This window comes from Chrysemys picta, chromosome 2 (genome assembly GCF_011386835.1).
Source record: "Chrysemys picta bellii isolate R12L10 chromosome 2, ASM1138683v2, whole genome shotgun sequence".
Taxonomy (NCBI): domain Eukaryota; kingdom Metazoa; phylum Chordata; order Testudines; family Emydidae; genus Chrysemys; species Chrysemys picta.
Genome location: NC_088792.1, coordinates 170,168,453 through 170,194,961, shown reverse-complemented (window position 1 = coordinate 170,194,961; position 26,509 = coordinate 170,168,453). Strand labels below are relative to the sequence as shown.

Sequence of the window (26,509 nt, the reverse complement as noted above, 5' to 3'; positions counted from 1 at the left end):
TGTCTTAAATGTATACCCTGGCCCATCAACCATAATTAAAACCCCTCAAAATAAATTTAACAGACCTGCCTTTTGGTCTATATGCCTCACTGTGTTTGACATTTTTGTTGCCTTGGTGTTCACTTAGTGTCAAAGCCCAAGTCTCAGGAACAAGAGACTTCTCTGAAAGGATGTAATTTATATATATACTTTTAGGTGTTCTGTATCTCTTTACCCTAATTTATAAATGCCAGAGTCCAATTTTTCAACATAAGATCATTTCATGTTTACAATACCTGATCATTTCCCTTCTATATAAAGTTTTTGCTTATCTGTTCCTGTCATAATGTAACTGACATGGTAAATACCCTTGCAACTAAATTACCCATCAAAGAAATCTTGTGAGATGCTAATGAAGGACTTTATCAGAAAAGATGCTAATTCCATAACCAGTGGCCATTGTGGCGAGGATGTGACTCAGATACACAAAATGCATTGCTCACTCCCATCAAAGGAAAATGCCCATGTGGGTAGAGAGACTGTCAGCTTGCTTTCTGTGTGAAAATAAGTTATAAGTACTGATTCAAAGAGAGATCCTGTATCTCTTGACTGTTTTGATTCTAACAGGGTGGAATGACTAAACAAGAAGACGGAGATCCCCAGAGTTATTCTAGGTAGCCATGAAAAACTTTTGTGAAACAGATTACCATATCTCCGCTACCATTTTGGATTTATAGAGTTTGACTCACCTGTTAATGTATTTTACCTGCTTTTACCTCTCGTTAACTCTCATTTCTTTTTCTTAGCTAATAAACCTTTAGTTAATTTACTAAAAAATTGGCTGCCAGCGTTGTCTTTGGTGTGAGATCCAGAGTACCAATTGACCTGAGAATAAGTGGCTGGCCCTTTGGGACTGGGAGCAACCTGATGTGATGTGATTTTTGGTGTATGTGACCATTATCACTAAATTCAGTTTTTCTGGATGGCAAGATAGACTGGGGAGTCTAAGGGGACTGTCTGTGACTCCACGGTAAGACTGATATAGTGATCCAGGAGTTCACATTTGTGACTGGCTTGGTGAAATCTCAGTATAGAACATACCACCAGTTTGAGCTGTCTGTCCTGTTTTCTGACAGTCTGCCCTGAGATAGGCACTCACAGTTGTGAGCCACTCCAGACAGCATGATAGCATCTAGTTAATTGGCAGAGGAAAGTGATCTGACAACAGCAGGAGGACTCTTGTAGATATTAATTGTGGGAACAATTTGTCAGAAATCTTTTCAACCTTTATACACAACTACACCTTTTGAACTGCTGAATAGCTTACTAATACCCACATTTTCAAAAGTAGCCAGTGACTTTCAGAAGTGCTGAGAACCCACAACTTCCATTGAAGTCAACGGGAACCATGGTGTTCAGCACTTCTGGAAATGAGGCTCAAACTGGGCACCCAAAAGAAAGCCACCTACAGTCAGTGGCCATTCTTAAAAATTTTGAAAAAAAAACCAAGTTTTTCAGCAATTCGGTCTATGCCACATGTGAATTTCAAGTTAACTTGCACATTTTTTCTTTTAAGTTCTGCTTTTTTCCCCGGTCTCAGGAATCATTTTATATAAATCAATCTTTCATACCTATTTGAAGTCTCACCCTAAAATTAGAAGATATTGAAATTTAATATAAACCCAATAACATGTGGATTGGTACAATTGTCAACTGATTGCATTAAGTTACTTCTGTTTCTTTTCCTGGCTGCCAAATCAGACTCACACTATTTTCTGCTCCATAACTGTCTGCTTGCTAACTAGTGTCTCTTCTAGAATGGCACTGTATATAATGTTTTAACCTTCCACTTGGATGTTCCAATTTCTCTTGTTGTTCCTTAATTAAATCCCATTCCTACCTACTAGTAACTTTGCTCACATGATTAGCTCAATTAATTTCAATGGGACAATTCACATGCATAAAATTAAATATCCATAGAAGTGTTGCAGGATCAGATTTTGTATCTTGTAGAAGACAGACATCACAATACTATCTAGAAGAGCTACAGCGATACATTTCTTATTAGGGTTTATTAATTACTGCTACATTCCATGATAAATCCTAAACTCCTAGATGTCTATCTGCCACTGTATTATCTTGCATTCCTCAAAACCATACTGTTCTTGTCCTGGAAACTTTTTTACTCCTGTTTTATCCAACCGCACGGCTATTGTCACCTCTTCTTTCCCTCTCTCGGCAAATCCCTACCTCGCAAAGAGCAACCAAGAAACATGATTCAAAAACAATATAGAGTACAAACTTATGAAAGTTCAGCTGACATCACAGTTATCGCCCACTCGCATAACTTTATAATCGTATTAAAATGCCACTCCCTCACCCGGAAACGTTAAAAGTGCCTTCGACACAAAGTAACCTACCATGTCAAGTTGAGAAAAAAACCCTTAAACACACCCAGTTTAGGTTTGGAGGGGTTTTTTGGTTTTTAAACAGAGAGTCCAATTTGTTGTTCTTCAAGTCACAACTTGTGACTTACTCCTTATATTGCTTTAAGCAAACATTTATCTGGATTTTCCAGATCTTAATTAATCTTGTTTTTTATATTGCTCACAATTTAAATTCTATCTCAGTTGCTTCCAGCATTAAGATGCCTTCTTTTCAACCTCTAATTAAACAACATTTTCCTTTTAAAATTCAAAAACATTTTTAGAGGAATGCCCCACGTGGGTTCTATATTTTTCTGTCGTGGGATTCTGAGTCTACATCCTGTACTTAAAATATCATTATCACTGTTAACCCATTCCACTCTGAAGAGAACAATTCTCATACAGCTTTGTAGTATCCGTTCCTTTTGAAGTTAGTTATGAACTCTATAGCTGACTTTATTCTGTTAACTTGTTTATATTCCCTCAGTATATTCTGTTCATTTAGATAGGTCTTTTTATCTCCTCATACAAAATATACTGAAATACTCTGAACAAATTAAATTAAATTTCCATCTTTGATTTTCTTCCCTCTCAGGATTCCATCAATTTTACATTTTCTCCAATCTCTATTTTCTGGATCAGCATCTCACTACTAACTTACCTCCTGTTGGATTATAAATCTCACCCTACAATGAATTTCAGCCATATCTTTATGCTCTTTACCCATGTTTTCTCCAGCCTCTGAGATATTCTCTCATCTGTTTTATATCTCTTAACCTCTGTGATTGCTTGTAGTTGTCCCACTTCTATATTTTGCTATTGCAGAAACAACCGCTTTTAGTAGCTGATGTCGTTGGTTAATGCTGTTCTCACTTTCTTTATCTCCTGTTCCTTAAAAAAATCAGTTTGTTTGCAAGAAAATGTGAGGGTATTTTGTGTTTCCAAATCATCACTATTTTTCTCTCTGTCAGGACAAGGAAGTTCTTCTACTTTTTTTCCTATCATTTAATCAATTTCAATTTTTTTCTTATCTTATCATAGTAATAAAGGAAAATATCCTGGGATATTGGAGAGGACGTAGTACATTTGTAGTCCCCATTCCTGAAAACATCTATGTAATGTCCATAACTTTACTCCCTTGACTAGTTCCCTTGACTTCGATAGGACTACTTATGTGAGTGAAGTTATGTACGTGTCAAAGTTTACAGAACTGAGACCTTTAGACTGCAACTACACTGTCAGAAATGGGACCTGTGATTCATCACTAATGCAGCTCCACAGTTGGTGGTTTTCATTTTGATGGGGATCAGATGTGTTTACCTCTCTGGCATCTAACCCTGCTGGGAGTTGTTCATACCATAAATGGAGCTGCACTGTTAGCAAATTATGAGTCCCTTTTTGACAGCATACACAAGACCATGAAGGAGCAGGGTTTCATTTTATAATCCAACAGCAGTCACTCTTTTCTGCATTGTCATTGTCCATTTGGCTTCAGTTCACTTGACCTACAACATGCTCTGCTTCCTTTTAAAATTCCTTCAGATAATAAACACAACAAACTTATCATCCTAAAAGAAATTAACAGATTTACTCATCCTGTGACTTTCCAGCAGTCATCCAACGTCTCTCTTGAACAGGATTTGAATCCATATCGGTGGAATGCTTAATTATACTAGACTGCTATAACACTTTAGCTACCATTTTAGTATGTAGGGCTCTCAAGTTTTGTTGCTAATTAAGAATTATAAAAACACAACTGATTGTCTCTCCTAAATAATATTATTTCTTCCTAGATTTTTATTCTGAAAAACACTAATATTAGAGGGATGCAACAGCTTAAAAACCACCAGCAGTCTGACTTGTTTAACCTACTATTTTAAATGTAATAAATATTCTAAAAATGAGTTTAAAGAAAATAAAATTTCTATATTTCCCCTGTTTGTTTACTTTGTATATTTGACCACACTTTGTGCATAGACAGCGTCACTGACCCTCTTATATAGTCAGTTCCAGAGAGAATAAAGAAAAATGTTATTGTAGAGGCCCAAAACATAGCAGAGGTGTTCAGGGTCATGGCTAGTATCTGAAACCAGATTTTAATTTGATAGTGCCCCTTTAAAATAAACCCCAAGAGCCACAGTGACTTCAAAATGTCTTAAGTGAGCAGCAGCCACTAGGTGGCAACAAGTGGTAAGAAAACTTTTTTTCATAAGTGAATTTAAAGTGGATCAGTAGAACAATGTGAGTGACCATTTTTCTCAAAGCGATCACTCTATATTTGACCCATCAGTCCTCATCCTCAAAGGAAAACTGCATAACACTTTCAAAAGATGAGCATGGGAGCTTAAATTCATAACTTTGCTAGGTATTAAAAATAATTAAAAATGAACACAGACACTGGATTTATGGCTTATTACAGCAATCTATAACCCATTAACAACTTTCCCCTCCAACTGTCTTCCTCCCCCCTTTCATTCCCACGATTGGGATCAGTATTAACCAGCCATTTCACTTTGAATGGTCCCTTGAAATATGGGTTAACTACCTATGCTAAACAATCTGTTCCACCTTGTATTTAGCTGTGACACTCTGAGTACGTTTCCCAGTCCTGAAGACGAGCTCTGTACAAGCTCAAAAGCTTGTCTCTCTCATCAACCGAAGTTGGTCCAATAAAAGGTATTACATCATCCACTTTGTCTCTCTAAAAGATTATCTAGTTTCTTTCACTATAGCAACTGACAGAACTGAATCCAGCTGCATGATGCTGTTTTGTAAGTTTCTACAGAAGCTCCTCGGTGCATTATAACATATTATCCATGCACAATCTTTTGCAAAAATAAGCTAATCAATTCACATTACTAACACACAGGTGTGCACAATGAAAGAAATTATCTACTATGACACTGGCAGGTCCTACACTTATGGAAGTGAAATATTTCTCTTCTTACTCGTGTGTGTAGTCTCAGTGGAATTGTGAGTATGTAAGACAAGCATGCTTTGAATAGAAAGCAAAACAATGGAATTTACAGGTGAGTTTTAAAGAATCATAGTGCATTGCTTCAGAATCTGATAGAAGGGAAAAAATGATAAAAATCCTCCCCTAATTTTAAAATAATTATGTGTGCCATGGCTTTGTTTTCCCCCTGGAATTTAGGTAAACCTTTATGAGCAGCCTTGCATTTCAGTCCCTCATAGTGACTAAAGCATTAATGTACTTTCTACTCCCTATCCATGGGAAGAATACTCTCAAATTCTCATCTTAAGTTTCAAATATTTTCCCCCTCTAGATTCACAGTGGGTAATGTTCCAGTTAACACTTTGCATTTAATTCTTCAGGATTTAAAAAGATTTTGCATTCAGATACATGAAAATCCTTTAAAATGACATTTTATAAATTCTAGCAATCAGTTTCTGTCCTTTGATGCTAATGGCCTGATACTGAGAGATGCTGAGTACCTTCAATCCTGATTTAACTTGGGCCTTGTCTACACTGGGAATTTATCCTAATTTCAACCATCAGTGTCCAGCCAACAGTGTAGCTGCACTGATATAGACAAAAAAAATAGTAGTGTTGATTTTTCACTGGTGCATCTTATCCCATTTTCCAGCAGGATTCCTGTAGCCTTTAGTGTGTGTTGGATCAGCCTCTAAATTAATTTATTCTCAAAATTTTTTATTTCCCTTGCCCCCCAATCTAAGAATCTAGGTTGTGTACAAACCAAGGCCCCAATCCTGCAAAGGTTTATGCATGTATTAAACTTTATATATGTGAGTAGTCCCACAGACCTCAGTGGAGCTATTCACGTGCACAAAATTAAGCATGTGTGTAAATCTCTGCAGGATCAGGGCCTACGGGCTTTAGCTAACAACATTTTACTATAGGGCATAATGCTAACTGTGATGGTTAGTACATTAAACCAGACTATTAGAGTAGTAAGCACAACATCCAGGACTAAGGATTTGCACATCAGGGGCCTAAAATTAGATGTGATAGCCCCCAAAATATTTCCAAAGGAGCAATAAAGGAAAACCATACAGGCCAGTGAAAAGGGAGGTCAAAAAGGTCATAAGTACCATACAGTACAATGAACATTTCAATAATTTGAAAGGTTTTCTTTATGTGACAGAGTGTTTTGCAATACAATGTTTCCCATGTTGCTATCTCTCCCAATTTGTTAGTGGCATCTTGAGTCTTTACCACCCACTCTGCAGCCCTTAATCCTGATGAGTGGGCACCATGAGCAAAAATGATCACAGGATTGTCTACTCTACCCAGCAGGGCTTTTCCCTCTGAAGGAGGGCTTCAGAAATGCAATTCCCCTTCAATCCTAGTGCAAGTGGAAAATGCAAAAATTAGTGAGGAAAGAAATGCCCAATGCTTAATTTGTGCCAGGGCTGAGCCCGGGCACCTCTAGGCTTGGCAGTTCATAGCCCTCTGCCTCTGGGTTCACAGTGTCAGTTATGAAAATAAAAAAATTGCTTGAGCCCCAGCACCTCTCTCTTTCATTACAAATGAAGCACTAGAAGCGTCTACACCTGAACTAATCACATGGCTAGCCTGGGATTTGGGGGGGGGGGTGTTCAATAACAAACTGGCCTCTTTTCATCTCTGCCGGCACCACAACTTTGGAACTGGTTCGGACTATTTTTGTACCTATTTTATTTAAACCTATCTCAAAGCAAGTCAGCCGCCTTTGTCTTCGCAGCGGGGCTCAGCGCGGCGTCCCGGGCTGCGCAGGAAGCAGCCCCTGCCACAGCCTCCTAGGGCCCCGCTGTCCCGTCTGGCTCCATCTGCAGCAGCGGCCGCTTCCTCCCATCCCGTCCCCCGCCTGCAGGCGCGGGAAAAGCCGCAGCTGCCGGCGCGCAAGGAGCCGGCCTGCGTCTTCCGTCTGTCCCCGCCTCGGCCGGCTTCAGGGGAGGAGAAGCTGGGAAGGCGCGAGCGGGCCGGGCTTTGCGCTCACAGCGGGGGAGCCGCCCGGCTGCAGGGGCACTGGTGTGAGGGGGAGCAGGCCCAGGGAGGGCGCCGCACCACGGAGCCCAGCGAAGCATTGGCCTGCCGCGAAGTTACCCCAGGCATGAATCTGCCCCAGGGCCAGGGGAGCCCCGCAGCAAGGAGCCACCCGGTGCGTTTCTCCCCCCAGCCCCTTCCTAGCCAAGGCGCGTCCTCTCCAGCGTCTGCCTGGCAGCAGGGCGAGCTGAGCATGCCCAAGCCCAGCAGGCAGCCCCCGGCCACGCACGGGGCATGTGGCCCGCCCCGCCAGGGCTACATCGACGGCTATGGTGGCGAGCAGGCGGCGGGCTCTCCTTCCTCTCCCCAGTTTCTTGAATGAATAGCGAGGTGGAGCTCTAGGGAACCCGCCCCTCTTGTGCGGGCCTCTCCCGGCCGCTCTCCTCCCCGCCACTGGCTCTGCTCCTCCTCCTCCTCCCTCCTTCTCTTGCACCCGCGCTGTGACTCTGCCTCCCCGGCCGCCACAGCTACACGGAACGGACTGGCGCTTCAGCAGCACCACTGCAGAAAGACGAGGGGGCTGCTCTGCCTGGGGGGCTTGCACGGCTGTCTGCGCTGGGGGTGCTGGGGCGGGAGGGTAGTGGGGGAACAACTTCCTAGCAGCGGTCCTAATTTGTATGAATAATATTCCACACACGCCCCCATCCCCTTCCCTCCTCTGCACCCTGGGGGGGTTTCTTGCTTTTTATACAAACAAAGCTGCTGTGGAAATGCATTTGTTCCCTGGAGTTTAGGCAAAAGTCAAAATTTTGATGCTCCCTTTTCGTGTGTGTGGGTGTGTGTCGGGGGAGGGGGGAGCGTTGGGCTCTGCCTAGAGATCAGTGTCTGAATGAAACTACATGTATTTAATTGCATGTGTCTGTACGTTGCACTGGAGGGAAAAGCACAGCACTTCTGCAAGAGCTTGGAGTCAAAGGTGTGTTTCATCTGCTCTTCATAATTTTGCTTTTGGTTTGGGTTGTTCTCCTTCCTGGGCTCTGAGGCGGGATATTCTGATCTTTGACATGTCTTTGGAGATGTCTGTTTAACAGAAGTCGGGGAAATAAATTTTAAAATCCATAGTGGTTTTTTTTTTTTTTGGTCCCTTTCCTGTCCCCTTGGAGATTTGATCTTTTGAAGCATGAAAGCAACCAGAACTTAACGTGTTTGAAGACTTGTGATTTTTTTTTTAAAAGGAAACTTGACAGAGGAACATATTTATAGTCCAAGTAAGTACTTTACACAGGAAATTTACATTGTGTAATTAAAAAACAAAAAAGAAAGAATTTTGAGATTTTTAGTTTAAAGTCCATTGGATTAACGATCATCTAAGGCTGTTGAGCAAATCATTTGAATTGCAGTTTTTACAGTATATGTTCTTCAGCTCCTTCATTCACATGTGTTAGTTCAGCACCCAGGGGAAATATGCACTTGGCTTTGAATAAGTATGAGATTTTAAATACATATATATATTTATATATATATATCAGCATCAAGAAGAAAATGTTTCTAAAATAAATATATAATAAATAATGTGCTTCTGGAAATAAAATACTTACAGCATTTTAAATCTATTTATACTGTGCATCTCAAACCGAGAAGACGAAAGTACCTCTGAGACCTGAGAGCTCCTCATACCATCATGAATGAAACCGCATCCAATACAATAACTGGATTATAATTTTTGGTGGTATTATTATTATTATTGGCTGCTTTACTTTTTTGGGTTCATCCTGCTCCTCTTCTTCCTCTCTCCCTCCTCTTTGCTGCTCCCTGTTGGAAATTATGGCTCATCCTGGGAGAAGAGGCTATGATAACCGGGAGATAGTGCTGAAGTACATCCATTACAAACTGTCACAGAGGGGATACGATTGGGCTGCCAATGAAAACAGAGGACCAGTTTCTCCAAATCTCTCTCCCCCTACTGTTGCTGGGACCTCATCTGACCATGCTGGGCTGGTGTCTCTGCCTCCTGAGCCCCCTGGCTCGGCTGCTGCTAGTAACGTACCCCTTGGTGATGGGCTGCGCCCAGCACCGCAGGCTGTTCTCTTGACTCTGTGCCAAGCTGGAGATGAATTTTCCCGCCGCTACCACAGAGATTTTGCCCAGATGTCTGGCCAGCTGCACTTGACCCCATTCACGGCCAGGGGGCGCTTTGTGGCGGTGGTGGAGGAGCTGTTCCGAGATGGGGTTAACTGGGGAAGGATCGTGGCCTTCTTTGAATTCGGTGGCGTGATGTGCGTGGAGAGCGTTAATCGGGAGATGTCGCCTCTTGTGGACAGCATTGCTGTGTGGATGACCGAGTACCTGAACAGACACCTACACAACTGGATCCAAGACAACGGAGGCTGGGTATGTGTCCAGTATTTCTTTCTCTTTAAATTACAGTAAAATCTGCATCAATGGGGTCACATACTATAGTGATGCAAGCGGTATAGACACCTATATAGAACAGAATATGAAAATCATAGTATACTTCATCCCAATGAAAGTAAGGCAGTAGTTTGGTTTGTGTTACTGTAGTGCAGGGGTCAGCAACCTTTCAGAAGTGGCGTGCCGAGTCTTCATTTATTCACTCTAATTTAAGGTTTTGCGTGCCAATAATACATTTTAACGTTTTTAGAAGGTCTCTTTCTATAAGTCTATAATATATAACTAAACTATTGTTGTATGTAAAGTAAATAAGGTTTTTAAAATGTTTAAGAAGCTTCATTTAAAATTAAATTAAAATGCAGAACCCCCAGACCGGTGGCCAGGACCTGGGCAGCATGAGTGCCACAGAAAATCAGCTCGTGTGCCGCCTTCGGCACGCATGCCATAGGTTGCCTACCCCTGCTGTAGTGTTTTATCAGCATGTCTGTTGGTATGGGCCTTCTGAAATGTCATGTCATGCAGGAGTTAAAGTGTAGGTGCGGGAGTGGTTACAGTTAATCAAGCTTTTAGCAGAGGATGGTGAAAGTCACCCCCCCCCCCCGCACACTTTTTTGTTGGCTGGTGCAGTGAGAGTTCTCCCTCCTGTCTCAATGTATTTTAACCATTGAAATCATACATACATGTCTCTTTACGGTAGAATGGGGTCACAGAGCAGTGTGGGAAAGGAAAGTAATGACGTTATATCCAGGAACGATGCTATAGACATGCATGACATGTGCTGCCTAATGCTTGAATGAGGTTGCAGGTAGTAGGTCAAAGGAAAGCATGTGTGTTTTGTGTGTATGCGCATGTTAGTAACAACATTCTGGTCCGGAATGCTATAAGCAGATTTTACAGACAATCAAATGGAGCAGTGCTCAAAACTGAGTATCATCTCATGTTTATAACAGCAAAGATTTAGAATGAGATTTTACGGCATACACTAAAAGTAATAATTTTAAAATTCTCTTTCTAGTGCTTGTATTGAATCATTTTCAGGCTAGAAGGAATAAAGCCCTCCTAGGAGACCTGGGGAGGAACTTTCTGTGACAATTTTCTGGAGAGTACATGATATTTGTTGTAGCCTGGTGTATTCCAAAGGCAAGTAGTATTTTATGAGTCCCAGGGATAAAAAATCTCTGGCTGAGGTGGTTTTAGATGGGGATAAATTCAACTATAGGCAAGGAAAATCTATCATTTTCATCCTTACAATCAAACCTCATCTCTTTCTGTCTCAAATAATAGTTTTATCAATTGAAAGTTGTTTTCTCCTTATTTTCTGTATTAAATTGTGTTCCCGAGCACCTGATCTCAATTCATTCCTGCAATGTGCATAAACCCAATCTTATATGATATGCCTGTAATATATTTCTGAATCGGAGGAGTGTAATTGAGCAAAAGACACATTGCAACAGAAAACTTAACATATGGGTCAAGGGGCTGCCATAAATCATTTTAAGGGAGAAAGTATAATAGTTCTGGGGAGCTATAGGTCCTAGTGCTTTCTTCTATGAGGTATATTTATGAGAGAAATCTGTTGTATAACCATTTTTAATGCATTTTGTTTATTAAACTCATATTAAACTCATTTTTAAAAACATGTATAAATTGTTACTGTACTTAATTTTCAGCAGCCATCATTTTCATTACTTAGTGTTATATTCTGAAGCTTGCTACCTGCAGTGATTTTCTCCGTTTAACTATTGAGAGCTTCCCTTCTCTCCCATGCACACACCTGGTTCTCAGCTCAAGGGGCTTTACATCCAAGGGATTAGGGAACACGCGTGGTGGGTAAAGTAGGAATTTGGGGCATTCTACCACATTTGTGTTCTACTTCTGAAGTTAAACTCTCTCAGGGCAAGTGATTAAGACAATGACGTTAACTGAAACGTGAAGAAAAGCAACTTGCTTTGGATGTTATAAATATGGTATAAAAAGTTGCAATAGGGACCTGAAAGATAGCCTTTGAAGATGACATTTCTCTAAACAAGTCTTTCGCATTCCTTGGGACAGCAGTTTATGCTGTGCATAGGATAGCAGAACATTTAGAATTGTTTAGATCTTAAAAATTAGGACAAACATTAAGGGAATGACTTCCATTGACTTCAGTGGGCTTTGGATCAAGCCCTAATGCTATAGTGTGTGCATATTATTGTCTATTTAAAAAATATAAATAATGAATACAAATGAAAACTTGAATGAAAAATCTTGGCCAGATGATGCAAACATACTAATGTGATTTCTTGACATATAGAAATACAATAACCTAGTACTCAAATGGTAGCCTTTAAAAGGAAAGATGCTTCTTATCAAAGTTTCATGTAGTGACTGCTGATTTTTTTTTTCTGATAAATGTGGCACCATTTAGTGTGTGTGTGTGTGTGTGTGTGTGTGTGTGTGTGTGTGTGTGTGTGTGTGTATATATTGGTAATGTACATATGTAAAAAGATATGCAAATTATCACCACACCATAGACTTTCATTTGTATCTCTGTAAAATAGGTTGTACCAGTGGGTCCTATGTTTATTAACAACATCGTTAGAAATTTCTAGGCTCAAATGCAGCTTTTGGGATCCTCATTTCAGATGGAGGAAATCCAAGATGGCACTTCTCATAGAATTTGTTTTTCAAAATGTGTAAAAGGAAAAACATGCTTCATGGCATAATTTATAGTGTGATGACACTTGCCAGGTGCTGGAAGCATTCTATTCAACCTGGCAGTTATTCACAATGTACCCAACATATGTCCTTATTACAGTATAATGAATGCCTCTTTATAAATAATTACTCACATGCAGACATATGAACACTTCATGTGGTCTAAGCATAACTGTGTATCACATCTCTATACCACATGGGGACATGAAATGCATATTTTTACAGCCTTCTGCTTTACAGTGTCGTGGTCCAATATGTAGTATTATGATACTACAATGTATCGTTTATGAAGACTGTCACAAACTGTAAGGGTCAAATGATCAGTCACAAACCTGTCTTATGCAGCAAACAAGTTGCTCAGCTTGCACTTACTCCATTTTGTAAGTGTACCTCTGGTAGCCAGGTCTGAAAGCTTTTGGCTGCAAATGTCTTTAAAAAACAAAAAACAGCTATTAAATACCAGCAAGTATCTTCAAAAGGACCTACATGTATTATTTCATAAGTAAAACAAAGAAAGAGAGAAACCCAAACAAACATAGGAGTCAGGAATGGATATAACTTGTGGACTACAAATTTTTAATGATTGTTAGATGTCTTAATGCTTAGGTTGTTTAATGGCTTTGATATTCAAGACTTAAAAAAATAAGTCTACCAAACTGCCTACATTAGGTTGTAGTTTTACCTTGCTATTCTGGTGGCACATAAATATGACTAAAAGATTTGAACACAGGTCAGGATGCTACAGTATTGTGCTGTGACTTGATAAAAACATCTTAATAATATTACAAAAGAAATAAGAGAACTAGGTCATCTCTAGAATTTCATGGTATTAAGTATAATATATATTTTTCCGATTGCCCAGTTTATGGCTTTATTTTATTTTTTAATCTCTGCTATTCTTGCTGTGGAATACTGATAAGCATAGCTTGTTACGAGTCTGATTTAGGGAATATTAAATGAGATGTACCTTTGGGAAATAACCATATTTGTTTTGGAATAATGTATTTCTAATAGGCTAGTATGGAGCCCAAAGACTAAATTACAGATCAGTGGTGCTCAATCTTTTTTATAGCCCAGCAGGTGACTCTCTTCTTGGGTTTGAGGGTTTTTTTGGGGGAAAGAAGGAATTAAAAACAAAGAACAGAGGGTCATGGAATGAGATAGGCACTCTCACACACATATTATAGAGAGGTGGGAGGGAGAGAGAGATTAATCCTTATTTGCGCTAATGGTTAGTTCAGGTAGGTGGGGAAAATGTTACTTTGATTTACTTTAAAAAAAATGCTGTACTGGAAGGGCCAGATTTATTTAGGGCCAGATTTTGATATTCTTACTTTGTTGAGTTGTCCTTTAGAAGTCCCGTTGGTTTCAGTGAGACAATTTGCAACATAAGGTTTTATGCGGTAGGGTTATCAAAATCTGTCCCTTTGCTGTTTTGATGAGTGCATTAGTTGTTGCTCAATTTATGATATCCTTTTTTTGAAATGTTAATATATGATGAGTTCTTCTGAGCCTCACTTTGACTCCATTTAATGACTAAATCACTATTTGACTGTTAAAGGGACACTGTCAGTTTGAAATGTGGTCCACCAAAAAAAAAAAAGAAAAAAATTAATAGTAGTTTCAGGTACGAAACCTTCTGAGTCCTTTGCCAGGTTTTGTGGTTTTACAATCAAATTTTCTTATTTATCACAATATTTTTCTCAATTCTCTTGCTGAAGAAGAAACTAATCCTGTTAAGGCCTGTATAACAGAAGAAACTAATTCTGTAAGAGAAACAGTGAAACGGACTGTCTACAAGTAAACAATGTGAAAAAACAGAATTTTCTCTCATCTCTTTCATGTATAGTAATTATAGCTATACTTATAACAATGTTAGGTAAAATATTTTCTGAAAGAAATGGTTGATTTTTAACTTGATCATGTCTTTTTAAAGGTTGAGTACTACTGTTCTAGGAAATGGCTATATTGCCAATTGTAGTTAATTGCCTTCATATGGCAAAGTAATGTGATGTTCAAACAGCTGGTTTATAGGATGGGTTTATTCTTAGTTACAATATTGAGAACTATTTTTCTGTGTTTGCATTAATACATGTGTCCTTGGAGATGCTGTGTTTTCAGTGGTAAACTAAAAATATCTAGTTTAAGATTGGTGGTTTTTTAGTATGTGGATTGAGACTACAATTTGCTAATCCACAAATGCATGGTAAATCCAATCAAATTGCTTTGCCAACATACTGCAATGTAAATGCACTGATTCAGCAGAAGAGTCACAGGACCCAATCAGTGATATGTGAAATTGTGTCAAGCAGGAACATTTTCCCAGCAGCCAAACGTCAGGGCCCAGATTTTCCAGTGTGGCACAGCCTGTTTGCACTGCATCAGTGGTGAAATCTGACCCTAAAGGGGGTTTTAAACTCCCCAGGGAGAACTACCTCAACATAAAGTGGATCATTTTGGTGGTGCAGGGCTGGGATAACTGGGAAAAGGGGATACGATCAGAGAAAAGGGGGAGCCATGCCTGGAATACTGCTTTAACCCTCTGTGTTGGTTTTGGTCTCTTGTGGTTGCTTGATACTGGTATAAATTATAGCAAATCTTGGGATCCTATGATGCAACAGAGGGAATGGCCAGGATGAGGAAAGTGCAAAGGTGTGTGTGGCAGCATTGCTTAGTGAATGTGGCACTGGGCTGGAAGTTAGGAGACCTGGTTTCTATTCACTAATCTGCTGTGTGACCTTGGTCAAATCAGTTCCTCTCCATTGCCTCTGTTTTCTCTCTCACCTTTAGTTTGACTTGTCTGTTTAGACCAGGGGTTCTCACAATACGTTTTTTGGTGGCCTCAGAGTGCGGCCACCAACTCTTGCTGGTGGCCGCTATGACAATTTTTCTTAAACTTCTATTAACTTTAGGAAAAACAAATAAATATGCACATATACATGTCCAAATCATTCTAATTTATTTATGTAGGGTTTTTTTTTTCAGACTCAATAATAAAAATAATGTACAGTTCTCTATTCTTTACTTGACCTAAACAGAAGAGAAACATAAATAAGGTGCTTTGCACATTCTGGTCTTTTGTTGTTGTTGTGGGTTGCCTTTTTTAAAAAAAAGGCATGCTAGCTAGTAAGTCTGCTGCTGCAAAACATATTTGTATGTTTGTTAATATCACTTTTCATAGCAGATTTACTAGCTAGCTGGGAGGCTGTGAAAAGTGATATTAACTACCGTACAAATATCAATTTTCAGAGCAGACTTACTCAGCCCTGGCAAGCTAGGGGACAAATTAAGCACTGGATGGGGAGGTGAGTAGGGAGACAAGGGGGGAGGTGAGCCCATTCCGGTCAGAGCCCGGGGCCAGAGGAGGCTGCAGGAGATCAAGGACAATGGTGACGGGGAGGGGGAGCCCAGAGCCAGCACCCACCGCTGTGTGGCTGGGATCCAGGGCCGAAGCCCAAAGTCCCATGACTGGAGCTTGCCACCCGAGGGCTGAAGCCTGAGCCTCACCATCCCCAGGAAGGTGCAGAACTCACTGGCTGCCTGCTCCTCTGGCGTTTGTGGCTCCAGCGGGAGGGCGGGCCCAATCCCTTCTGGTGACCCTGGGGAAGAGGCTCTGCTTTGTGCGCTCCCCCACATACCCGAAGCACTGCCCAGGAGGCTGTGGTCACAAGAAAAGCCTCATAGAGACCAGGGCCGGCTTCAGGCACCAGCCGAGAAAGCAGGTGCCTGGGGCGGCACGTTCTAAGGGGTGGCATTCCGGCTATTCGGGGGGCAGCAGTTTGGCAGGTTTTTTTTTTGCTTTGGCAATTCGTCGGCTGGCTTTTTTTTTTTTTTTTTTTTTTTCTTGAGGCGACAAAAAAGGTAGAGCCAGCCCTGATAGTGACTGTATTTGAGAAATGCTGGCTGTAACAGGGTGGTCACCCGCTCCTGCCCTGAAGGGCTTGAAATCAGCCCTGGGCTGAGGCTGCGTGAGGGCTGCTGCTAGGGAGAGCAGCAAGCCTCGGCTGATTGGGGAAACAGCCACAGCTGGGGCTATGCCCCAATCAGAGCGTAGGTGGCCTTATAAAGGCCAGGGAAGCCAGGAGCTGAGAGAACTCTCCCTCTAGCTTTTGAGGAAGAAGGGACTGGCTGCCTAGAAGCTGAGAAAGGTACCTAGAGTGGAGCAGGGCTGGGGAAAGGCTAGAGGAGCTGGGGAGCTCCAGCCTGGAGAACACCCAGGCTGCAGGCCTTGATAAAGGCCAGGACAGATACTGGGGCTACAGAGGGGTAGCCTGGGGTAGGCAAAGGCAGCAGGTCCAAACTCTCCTTTGCCAGTGATGAATGGCGTGTACTCTGCAGTCTGCCCCAGTGAACGGGGGCTAGATGGTGACTGGCAGTAGCCACCTAGATGAGGTGGGGATAAGGGGTTGGGAGTTCCCCTGAGTGGGGAGACCCAGATTGGGGGGTTGCTGCAGTGGGAAGAACCCTGGGTAAAGGGGCACTGGGGTCCGGGAGGGACACGGGGGCCAGGGGCAGCGAGACACTGGCCTGCAGAGGGCGCTCCAGAACTGGAAAAGCTAATTCCCTGGATAACCAGCAGGAGGTGTTGCAGTGGTGAGTCGTCACACTGTCTTAGACTATAAAATCTTCAGGACTATCTTTCACCATTGTGTTTGTAAAATGTCTAGTTTTGTGGGGCCCCGGTCGTTGCATATCTAGATGTTACAGTAATGAACTGTTACTACTACTCCTACTAATTAATGTACTACTAGTACATTAATCTTTGGCCTGTGCTTTGTGCAGATAAGCCATAGCTGCCTAAATTTAGTCAACAGCTGTAGCAATAAAACAATAATCAAAAACAGTGTGAGAAATCTGATTAAATAACACATCTTCTTTAGCAAAGTGGATTTTTTTAATCTTATATTTTCATCCCTTTTACTAATTCCGTAATGTAAAGCTGCATATTGATAAAAGTCCATTTTGTCAAGTGTTGGAGCAATTTTCTATTAGTGAGAGCTTTGTATTTTGATTATGATTTTGTTCTGCTTTTAGTAAATTGTATTTTCTCCTCTTTAGCTCTAATTGACTGCTCGTCAGAGTCTCCAACTTTCTGTAGTGATTTATAGTCACGCTTTCTAGTAATCGTTTCTTAAGAGACTGGAACTGCGTCTGTTTAAGTGTCAACAGTCACAAAGTAGCAGGAGCCCTAGAAAAGCCACAGCCATAACCTTTCGCCCCCCCCCCCCCCTTAGTCTTTCCCATCTAAGTTCATACAGCTTGACAGCTGAATGATGAACCCCCTGGGAAACAGTGTGTGTGGGTGGCGCATGTTTAGAGGTTTTTACCTCTCAGTACATGCACAGAAGCATTCTTAAATATGTGAATCATTTTGTAGCAGTAGTTTAGCAACTCTAAACAAAGAAACAGCAAAAGCACACTGCAGATAGAAAACAGAACTGTCTTAATATTAAATGTTTTGGAAGACTTTTTCAGCTATGTAGTGTATTTTGAAATTCAAAGGCTTAGCTAGAGTATCTAATTGTACGGCATTCTCATGGAACGTGTCTAACGTTCTCGGAAGTTGATGGGAACATTTCCACTGATGTTAGTCATTGGACCAGGTCCATGGAGTGCTAAACTCATGGGTCCTATTTTCTATTCACAATGGTATAAATTAAGAGTAACTGCATTTGTTACATTATGTTGGTCACACATCAGTTTTACACCAAGCTGGCTTGTGGTTTATTCATCATGCAACAACATACAAAGACAGCCAGAAAATTAGCATTTACTAATTCACTTGGCACTTATGGCCTAACTCAGTGCCCACTGAGGTAAATGGAAAGATTCCAGTTGACATCAGTGGGCCCTGGATCAGGCTCTTAATCTTTTCTCTATTATTTTCCATCACTGGTTGGAATATAAACTTAATTCTTCATTTTCTCTCTGAAGGTAGTGGGTGCTGGTCCCTTATCAAATATTAATAAATATTGTAACTGAGAAGGCAGTTGTTACTCAGTGACAACAAAATACAATTATTTTTGAGGGCAGTACTGGGATGGTGTTTCTCATTCCATGCACAATAATAGGATAAATGAAGGAGTATGGTGCTATAAATCTGTTCCACAGCAGGATAACATCTAGACCTTCTTGGCGCACACAGACACTGATAACCAGTTTGGAGAATTTTTATTCTGCTCTGGCATTTGGTTTCATAAATGATCAGATTTTTATTTGGCTTGTAAAAAAACATGAAGCTTGATAACTTTTCCAAGTGCACCCAGGAATCTAGCATTCCTCCTCCTTTTCCTGTTGGAAGGTGTGCTATGTCCAAGTTGTAGCTGGTTTTTACCAATGTTGTTGTTTTGCAACTTGAATTATATGCAGAAGAATCTTGCTAATTCACACTGACTGGGAAGCTCCCTGTAATTGACTGTATTTTACAAATTAGCAAGTATCAAACAAACATGATTTGAAGAAGAAGGAAAAAATACATTGCATAATGCACCTGTTCATTTAGGGCTCAATCCTGCTCCAAATGAAGTCACTTAGAGTTTTCCATTGACTTCAGTGAGAGCACGAGTAGACCTTATTTAAGCAATTGTTAAATTTTAACTGTTTCCGATACAGCAAAATTTAACCATTTACTTTAACCAAATACTTTTTATACAACGCATAATTAACCTCTGGTGCTTGGATTAGAAAGCATGCCTTATAAAGAGATACCCGAGGAGCTCAATTTATTTACCTTAACCAAGAGACGGTTAAGGGGTGACTTGATCACAGTCATTAAGTACCTTCATAGGGAACAGAAATTTGATAATAGAGGGCTCTTCAATCTAACAGACAGAGGTATAACAAGACCCAATAGCTGGAAGTTGAAGCTAAACAAATTTACTAGAAATAAGGCATGCATTTTTAACAGTATAGGTAATTAATCATTGCAACAACTAACCAGGGAAATTTCCGTCACTTGACATTTCTAAATCAAGATTGGATGTTTTCCTAAAAGATATGCTCTACTTCACCCACGGCTATTGGACTTGAAGCAGGAATTAATTCCAGAAAGTCTTATGACTTGCGTTCATGCAGGAGGTCAGACTAGAAGATCACAATCGTCCCTTCTGGCCTTAAAATGTGTGAATCTATTACACAAGATATCCGTGTGTTAAAGAGCTTAGTTGGATTCAATAAAGATTTATATGAATAATGAGAACATCCACACTAAGGGTACGTCTACACTTACTTCCTGGTTTGGCGGCAGGCAATCCATCTTCTGGGATCGATTTTTCGCGTCTTGTCTAGACGCGATAAATTGATCCCGGATCGATCCTGGAAGTGCTCGCCGTCGACGCCGGTACTCCAGCTCGGCAAGAGGAGTACACGGCATCGACGGGGGAGCCTGCCTGCCGCGTGTGGACCCGCGGTAAGTTCGGACTAAGGTACTTCGAATTCAGCTACGTTATTAACGTAGCTGAATTTGCATACCTTAGTCCGAAGTGGGGGGGTTAGTGTGGACCAGGCCTTACATTAGACAGGATAAAAATTGCTTATAAGTGATATGAACCCATATGAATCGGGATAAATCACACAATAACTGATGAAGTTTGGGAAAAACTTCTATTGGTAGGCTAGTCCATCATTATTCATTATGTGGTTTCTTGTACATTCCTCTGAAGTAACTGGTACTAGTTGCTGTCAGAGAGAAGATGCTGGACTAGATAGACCACTGGTATGGTGTGGGAATGACTATGATTACTTCATAGTTTACTCAAATATAGAATTTTGTAAAAGTATTAATCTCTAAATATGAGGCCTTGCTATAGCAACTCTTCTATTGAAACTATGTTAAGAAGTGGGGATGAGTCTGCGGCTTCTTTTCAGGAGTATTGTATTTGTGGGCTATTGAATTACATCTTGATGAGATTTTTACTGGCATTAAAAGAATTTTATTAAAATTGTAATTTTAAAGGCATTTTCTTTTGTAAGAGCATCTACACTATTGAATTTGCTGTTGTACTCACACATGTATTTATTATTTAAATTTTAATTAATAAAATTAATAGGAATAGTGATACATTAAAAGAATGCTATCATTCCATGTTAGAAATAAAATGAGTGAAGAGTTGGTTACCATGTTTTGTTAATAAGAAAAGATAACTCATCACCACTATGTATGAGTGGATTTCACCCTATTAATATGTATGATTTTATGTACAGAAATCATATGTAATCCAGGAAAACGATCCCCTTTTCCCCCAAAGAGATATTAAAGCACTGTGGTCTAGTTATTACAGAAGGGGACTGGGAGCCAGAATTCCTTAGTTTATTTCTTGGTTCTACTACTGATTGGGTGTGTGATCTTGAGCCAGTCATTTAATCTCTCTCTCTGTCTCAGTTTACCCAACCGTGAAATGGATACTTGATATGCCTGCCTCGTACCAATGTTGAGAAGCACAGGCTACCAGGCAGTTTAGGTCTACTTTTTTTATTTAAAAAGAAAAGATTTTACAAGACCTAATATTAACAGAATGGTTTTCATGGCAGTTTTGGGTTTGGAGTTAAACAATATTCTGTAGTGCTTACATTCATCATTGCCGCGGTTGGCCAGTAGGTACAACCAGAAAGTAATTAGACAGATTAGAAAGTGACCATTGACCAAGTTTAACTCAGTGAACTGCAGAAAAATAAAAGGTTAACTGTTTCAATATAATTATATTTAAATCCTTCCAGCCTTAATAATGCAATGTGTTTAGCAAAGCAGGTAGAGGAAATTACCAACGAATGGAAAAACAAGTTATTTTGGTCAATTTGGAGGTTGGTTTGCTGTTTTGTAGATTTTTATTTGGAAAATCCATGGAAAATTTTTAGTGCTATAGTTTGCAGCTTTAGGCCTTTCCCTTGTGCATGAGTAGGCCTTTCCTGGTAAACATTTAACAAAGGAAACTCTCCTTCCTTTCAGTTCGCCTTATATACATGTATAAAACTAATTACATTATTTTAGCGGTACACACACAATACATCTGCATGCACGCACACACATGCTCCTCCACTAGTGCAAATCTGCTTCCTAAATAAGTAAATCTCAGGTACAATTAGATAAAATATGAAGACATATTCACTCAAATAAGATATGCCTAATTACCAAATCAGTGGAGCTATTCATGAGCTTAAAATTAGGCACATGCTTCAGTACCTTGCTGAATTGGGGCCTGTCTGTTCTTGGTACAGACAAAACTCCTATTTAACCCCGTGGGACTTTTGCCTGTGTGATGACATTAGGATTGGGTCCTATGGCTATAGTCCAGTGAAATGCCTTTTTACAGCAATATATTGTACATTGCAAAGCTTGTATTGTGTTACTGCGGTTAAGTAACTTTTTTTTATCAATTTCGTACTAGAGGAAAGAGTATTTATTCTTAAGTCGTCATTTTCCTTAGGAGAACCGGTGAAACAGATTCCAAGTAAGTAAAGGAGAAACAGAGCTCAGGAACAGGTTTGCTGAGTTGGAAAATAAAGAAGGGGCACAGCAGACAGTAACTAAAGATGGGCGGGCAAGGAAGAAAAGATGAGCGGCTATTCCTGTAAGAAGAGGGGAAGAGCCAGGGGAGATACCCAGAGTTCAGAACCCCAGGAGGATACAGGATGACTTGCAGCAAGAAAGAACAGGCGGAAGGCCGGAAAATCACACCATCACCAGGAAAAGGCAGGTTTATGTGACTGGGGGCTCCCTACTGAGAAGAACAGACAGACCTGTCACCGGAGCTGATCTGGAGAACAGAAGAGTGTGCTGTCTCCGGAAGCTAAGATACAGGATGTGGACCTCTGGAAGAGGCTGAAGAGAATCCTAATGGGAGCTGGAAATAATCCACTGATTGCCCTTTATGTGGGAACAAATGATACAGCTAGATTCTCACTGGAACATATCAAGGGAGATTATGCCAAGCTGGGGAAGATGCTTAATGAAATGGAGGCTCAGATATCTCCAGTGGGATTCTGCCTGTCTCTAGAGGAGGAGAACGAAGGCAAGACAAGATTATGACTATCAACAGATGGCTCAAGCAGTGGTGCTATAAAGAGGGCTTTGGGATGTTCGACCACTTGGAGGCATTCATGGACAGAAGACTGTTCTCATGGGATGGACTCCTCCTGCCTGAGTAGGGCGGGAAATAGACTTCTGGGACGGAAATTGGCACAACTCATTAAAGGAGCTTTAAACTAGGAACTTGGAGCAGATGGTTGGGAGATGCTCGTTTGATCTCCACACCTGAATTTAACTTTGAGAGGGAGGAAAATCAAGTAAGAAAGAATACAGCAATGGAGAAAGGAAGAGCAGTGGGTAGGAGAATGGACGTTACCAGGAAAGATAGTGCCGATACCAGTCAGGCGATACTGGCAGTAGAATGACTGTACCCAATCGGGCGAGGAATGTGGGTGAAGCCAAGCAGCAACAATGAAGATGATTGTAGATCAATGCAAGGAGCCTGGACAACAAAATGTTGGAACTAGAACTACCAGTGCAGGAAGTGAAACCAGGGATTGGGATAACAAGAACTATGGTGGAATAGTTCTCATGACTAGAGTACAGGTTTTTAAGAGTATGTGCTGTTCAGGGAAGACAGAAGGCCAAGGTGGTGGAGTAGCATTGTATATTAATGATGAGGTAGGTAGACTGTGTGAAGAAATTAGAAGTGTTGGAATGTATAAGACCATGTCTGTTTTGGGCCAAAATCACTTTGGGGAAGAAAGCTACTAGAAGGTCCCCGGGCCAGTGCTCTGGGTGTGCTACAGACCCCCCTCTCCGCCCCCCGGATCAGATTTGGCTATGGCTAGAGACCTCTAATGCTTTTAATGAAATAAATACTACTGGGAAATGTGTGATTATGGAAGACTAACTTCCCAGATATAGATTGGAGGACAAGTGATACTACTAATAGTAGGGCCCAGATTTTCGTGCATGTGATAGCTGACAGATTTCTTCACCAAATAGTAGCTGAACCAACAAGAGGTGATGCCATTTTAGATTTGATTTTGGTGAGTAGTGAGGACCTTTATAAAAGAACTGGTTGTAGGGGACAGCCTTGGTTTGAGTGATCATGAGCTCATTCAGTTTAAACTAAGTGGAAGGATAACCAAAAATAGATCTGCAACTACTGTCTTTGATTACAAAAGGGCAAACTTTAAAAAATTAAGGGAATTAAGGACGTGGACAGAACTCAAGGATCTGAATGTGGAGGAGGCTTGGAATTACTTTGAAAGTTGCAGAAGCTATCTGAAGCCTGCATCCCAAGCAAGGGGGAAAAATGTGTAGGGAAATTTGCAGACTAAGCTGGATGAGCAAGCATCCCAAACGGGTGATTAAGAGAAAGCAGACAGCCTACAAGGAATGGAAGATAGGAGGGATCAGCAAGGAAAGCTACCTCTTGGAGGTCAGAAAGTGTAGAGATAAAGTGAGAACTACCAAATGCCAAGCAGAGTTGGACCTTGCAAAGGGGATTAAAACCAATAGTAAAAGGTTATATAGCCGTATAAATAAGATGGAAAGAAGAAGTGGAACTGCTAAGCACTGAGGATGGGGTGGAAATTAAAGATAATCTAGGCCCGGCCCAGCATCTAAACAAATACTTTGCCCCAGATTTTAATGAGGCTAATAAAGAATTTAGGGGTACAGGTCTGTCGCATCTTAGACGTATTTAACATGCGCGATTTCAGCTTTACGCGATCGGTGGGGGGGAAGTGCCGGCGATTCCACCAGCGTGAGACGCGAATCTGCTGTTCCCACTAAAATATTTTTTGGGGGGACTTGACAGCAGCAGCATGTCTTTAGGCCTGTGATAAGGTTCTCCCCTATAATAACCCTGGAGGGTTGGCGGGGGAAAAAAAAAAACCGAACAGTTTAAATAGTGCGTATGCCCCGGAGTGAGTGTGAGATGGGAGAAGCGAATCTGCTGTTCCCACTACAGTACTCAGTCCCCCTGTGCCTCTCATACTGTGCGCATCTCACTGTGCTGAGTGAGATTCTACTGTGCCTGTACTGTTTAAAGATACAGTACATATTTTTCGTATAACATGGCCCCTAAATGCAAGCCACCTACTTCATCTGGTGCTCAACTGAAGAAACAGCGATCTGTTCCAACGCTGGAGGAAAAACTGGCTGTGTTGGACTTATTGAGAGACGGTATGTCCGTTGTCAACGTGGCGCGTAAATACGGCCGCAACGAATCTAGCATCCGTGCCATCAAGATTCGAGAGAGAGAAATTCGTCAAGCCATGGCATCAAGTGCTCCAGTAACTGCTAAGGTGACGAGCCAAGTGTGTGATAAGACTTTAGTGAAGACTGAAAAGGCATTAAACTTATGGCTGGAAGATATGAACCGTAAACGTGTGCCTATCAATGGCAACATGTTACGAGAAAAGGCTCTTAGCATCTATGTGCTGTTCAAACCTCCTGTCGAAGAGGGACAGCCTTCTGATAAGAAGGAATTCAAAGCCAGCCAAGGTTGGCTTAACCGTTTTAGGAACCGCTTCAACCTCAAAAACGTGCAGACTACTGGTGAAGCTGCATCTGCCAATGAGGAGGCAGCAAAAGCCTACCCCGAACAATTAAAGAAAATCATAGAGGAAAGGGGCTATCTTCCAGAACAAGTTTTTAATGCTGACGAGACTGGGCTCTTCTGGAAAAAAAATGCCCACCCGCACTTAGATTTCGAAATCAGAAAGACAAGCCCCTGGCTTCAAAGCAGCTAAAGACCGTGTGACTGTGTTGCTTTGTGGCAATGCGACTGGGCATTTAATAAAGCCGGGCTTGCTCAACAGGGCTGCAAATCCCCGTGCCCTAAAAGGCAAGAACAAAAATCTCCTGCCAGTGTTCTGGCAATCAAATAAAAAGGCTTGGGTGACGGCAGCATTATTTCTGGATTGGTTCCACAAGTGTTTCATTCTGGAGGTCAAGCAGTACCTTGAAGGGAAAGGACTTGACTTTAAAGTGTTGCTGATCGTAGACAATGCTCCTGGTCACCCTGCGGCACTCCGATTTGCGCATAACAACGTTGAAGTCGTCTTTCTCCCCGCAATGCCACCTCCATTCTCCAACCTCTCGACCAAGCTGTTTCAAGGCCATGTACAGGCTTACATTCTCACGGATCCTTACCGCTATGGATGCTGATCCCAATGTTAATGTGATGGAGTGTTGGAAGTCCTTCAACATTGCTGATTGCATCACTTATATTAAACAGGCAGTGGATGCAATCAAGCCTGAAACAGTCAATGAATGTTGGAGAAACCTATGGGAAGACTATATCCCCATATGTCCCCATATCTACTCTGGCAACAGCATCAGAGGACCCAACCACATCAGCCACACCATCAAGGACTCATTCACCTGCACATCCACTAATGTTATATATGCCATCATGTGCCAGCAATGCCCCTCTGCCATGTACATTGGCCAAACCGGACAGTCCCTCCGCAAAAGAATAAATGGACACAAATCGGACATCAGGAATGGTAACATACATAAGCCAGTAAGTGAACACTTCAATCTCCCTGGTCATTCTATTACAGATTTAAAAGTCACTATCATTGAACAAAAACACTTCAGAAACAGACTTCAAAGAGAAACAGCAGAACTAAAATTAATTTGCAAATTCAACACCATTAATCTGGGCTTGAATAGGGACTGGGAGTGGCTGGCTCATTACAGAAGCAGCTTTTCCTCTCCTAGAATTGACACCTCCTCATCTATTATTGGGAGTGGACTACATCCACCCTGATTGAATTGGCCCTGTCAACACTGGTTCTCCACTTGCGAAGTAACTCCCTGCTCTCCATGTGTCAGTATATAATGCCTGCATCTGTAACTTTCACTCTATGCATCCGAAGAAGTGAGGTTTTTACTCACGAAAGCTTATGCCCAAATAAATCTGTTAGTCTTTAAGGTGCCACCAGACTCCTTGTTGTTTTTGTAGATACAGACTAACACGGCTACCCCCTGATACTTGATATATGGGAAGACTGTGTGAATGATTTTAAGGGTTTCCCGACCATTGACAAAGAAGTGAAACTC

At 41.2% G+C, this 26,509-nt stretch overlaps 1 protein-coding gene across 4 annotated transcripts in view; it reads left to right on the top strand.

The window, feature by feature from the left end:
* The first annotated feature begins 7,855 nt into the window (after positions 1-7,855).
* The window catches only part of BCL2 (BCL2 apoptosis regulator), a 125,585-nt gene continuing 106,931 nt past the window's right edge, over positions 7,856-26,509 (top strand). For 2 of the 4 annotated variants that reach the window (XM_005300859.4, XM_042860601.2), the window contains exons 1-2: positions 8,114-8,329; positions 9,198-9,744. In XM_005300859.4, the coding sequence (XP_005300916.1) occupies positions 8,253-8,329; positions 9,198-9,744 (624 nt within the window). In that variant the 5' untranslated portion in view covers positions 8,114-8,252. Of the gene's footprint in view, positions 8,330-8,994; positions 9,745-26,509 lie in introns of those variants that run through there. The other 2 variants (XM_065584838.1, XM_005300861.4) reach the window with 2 other exon arrangements.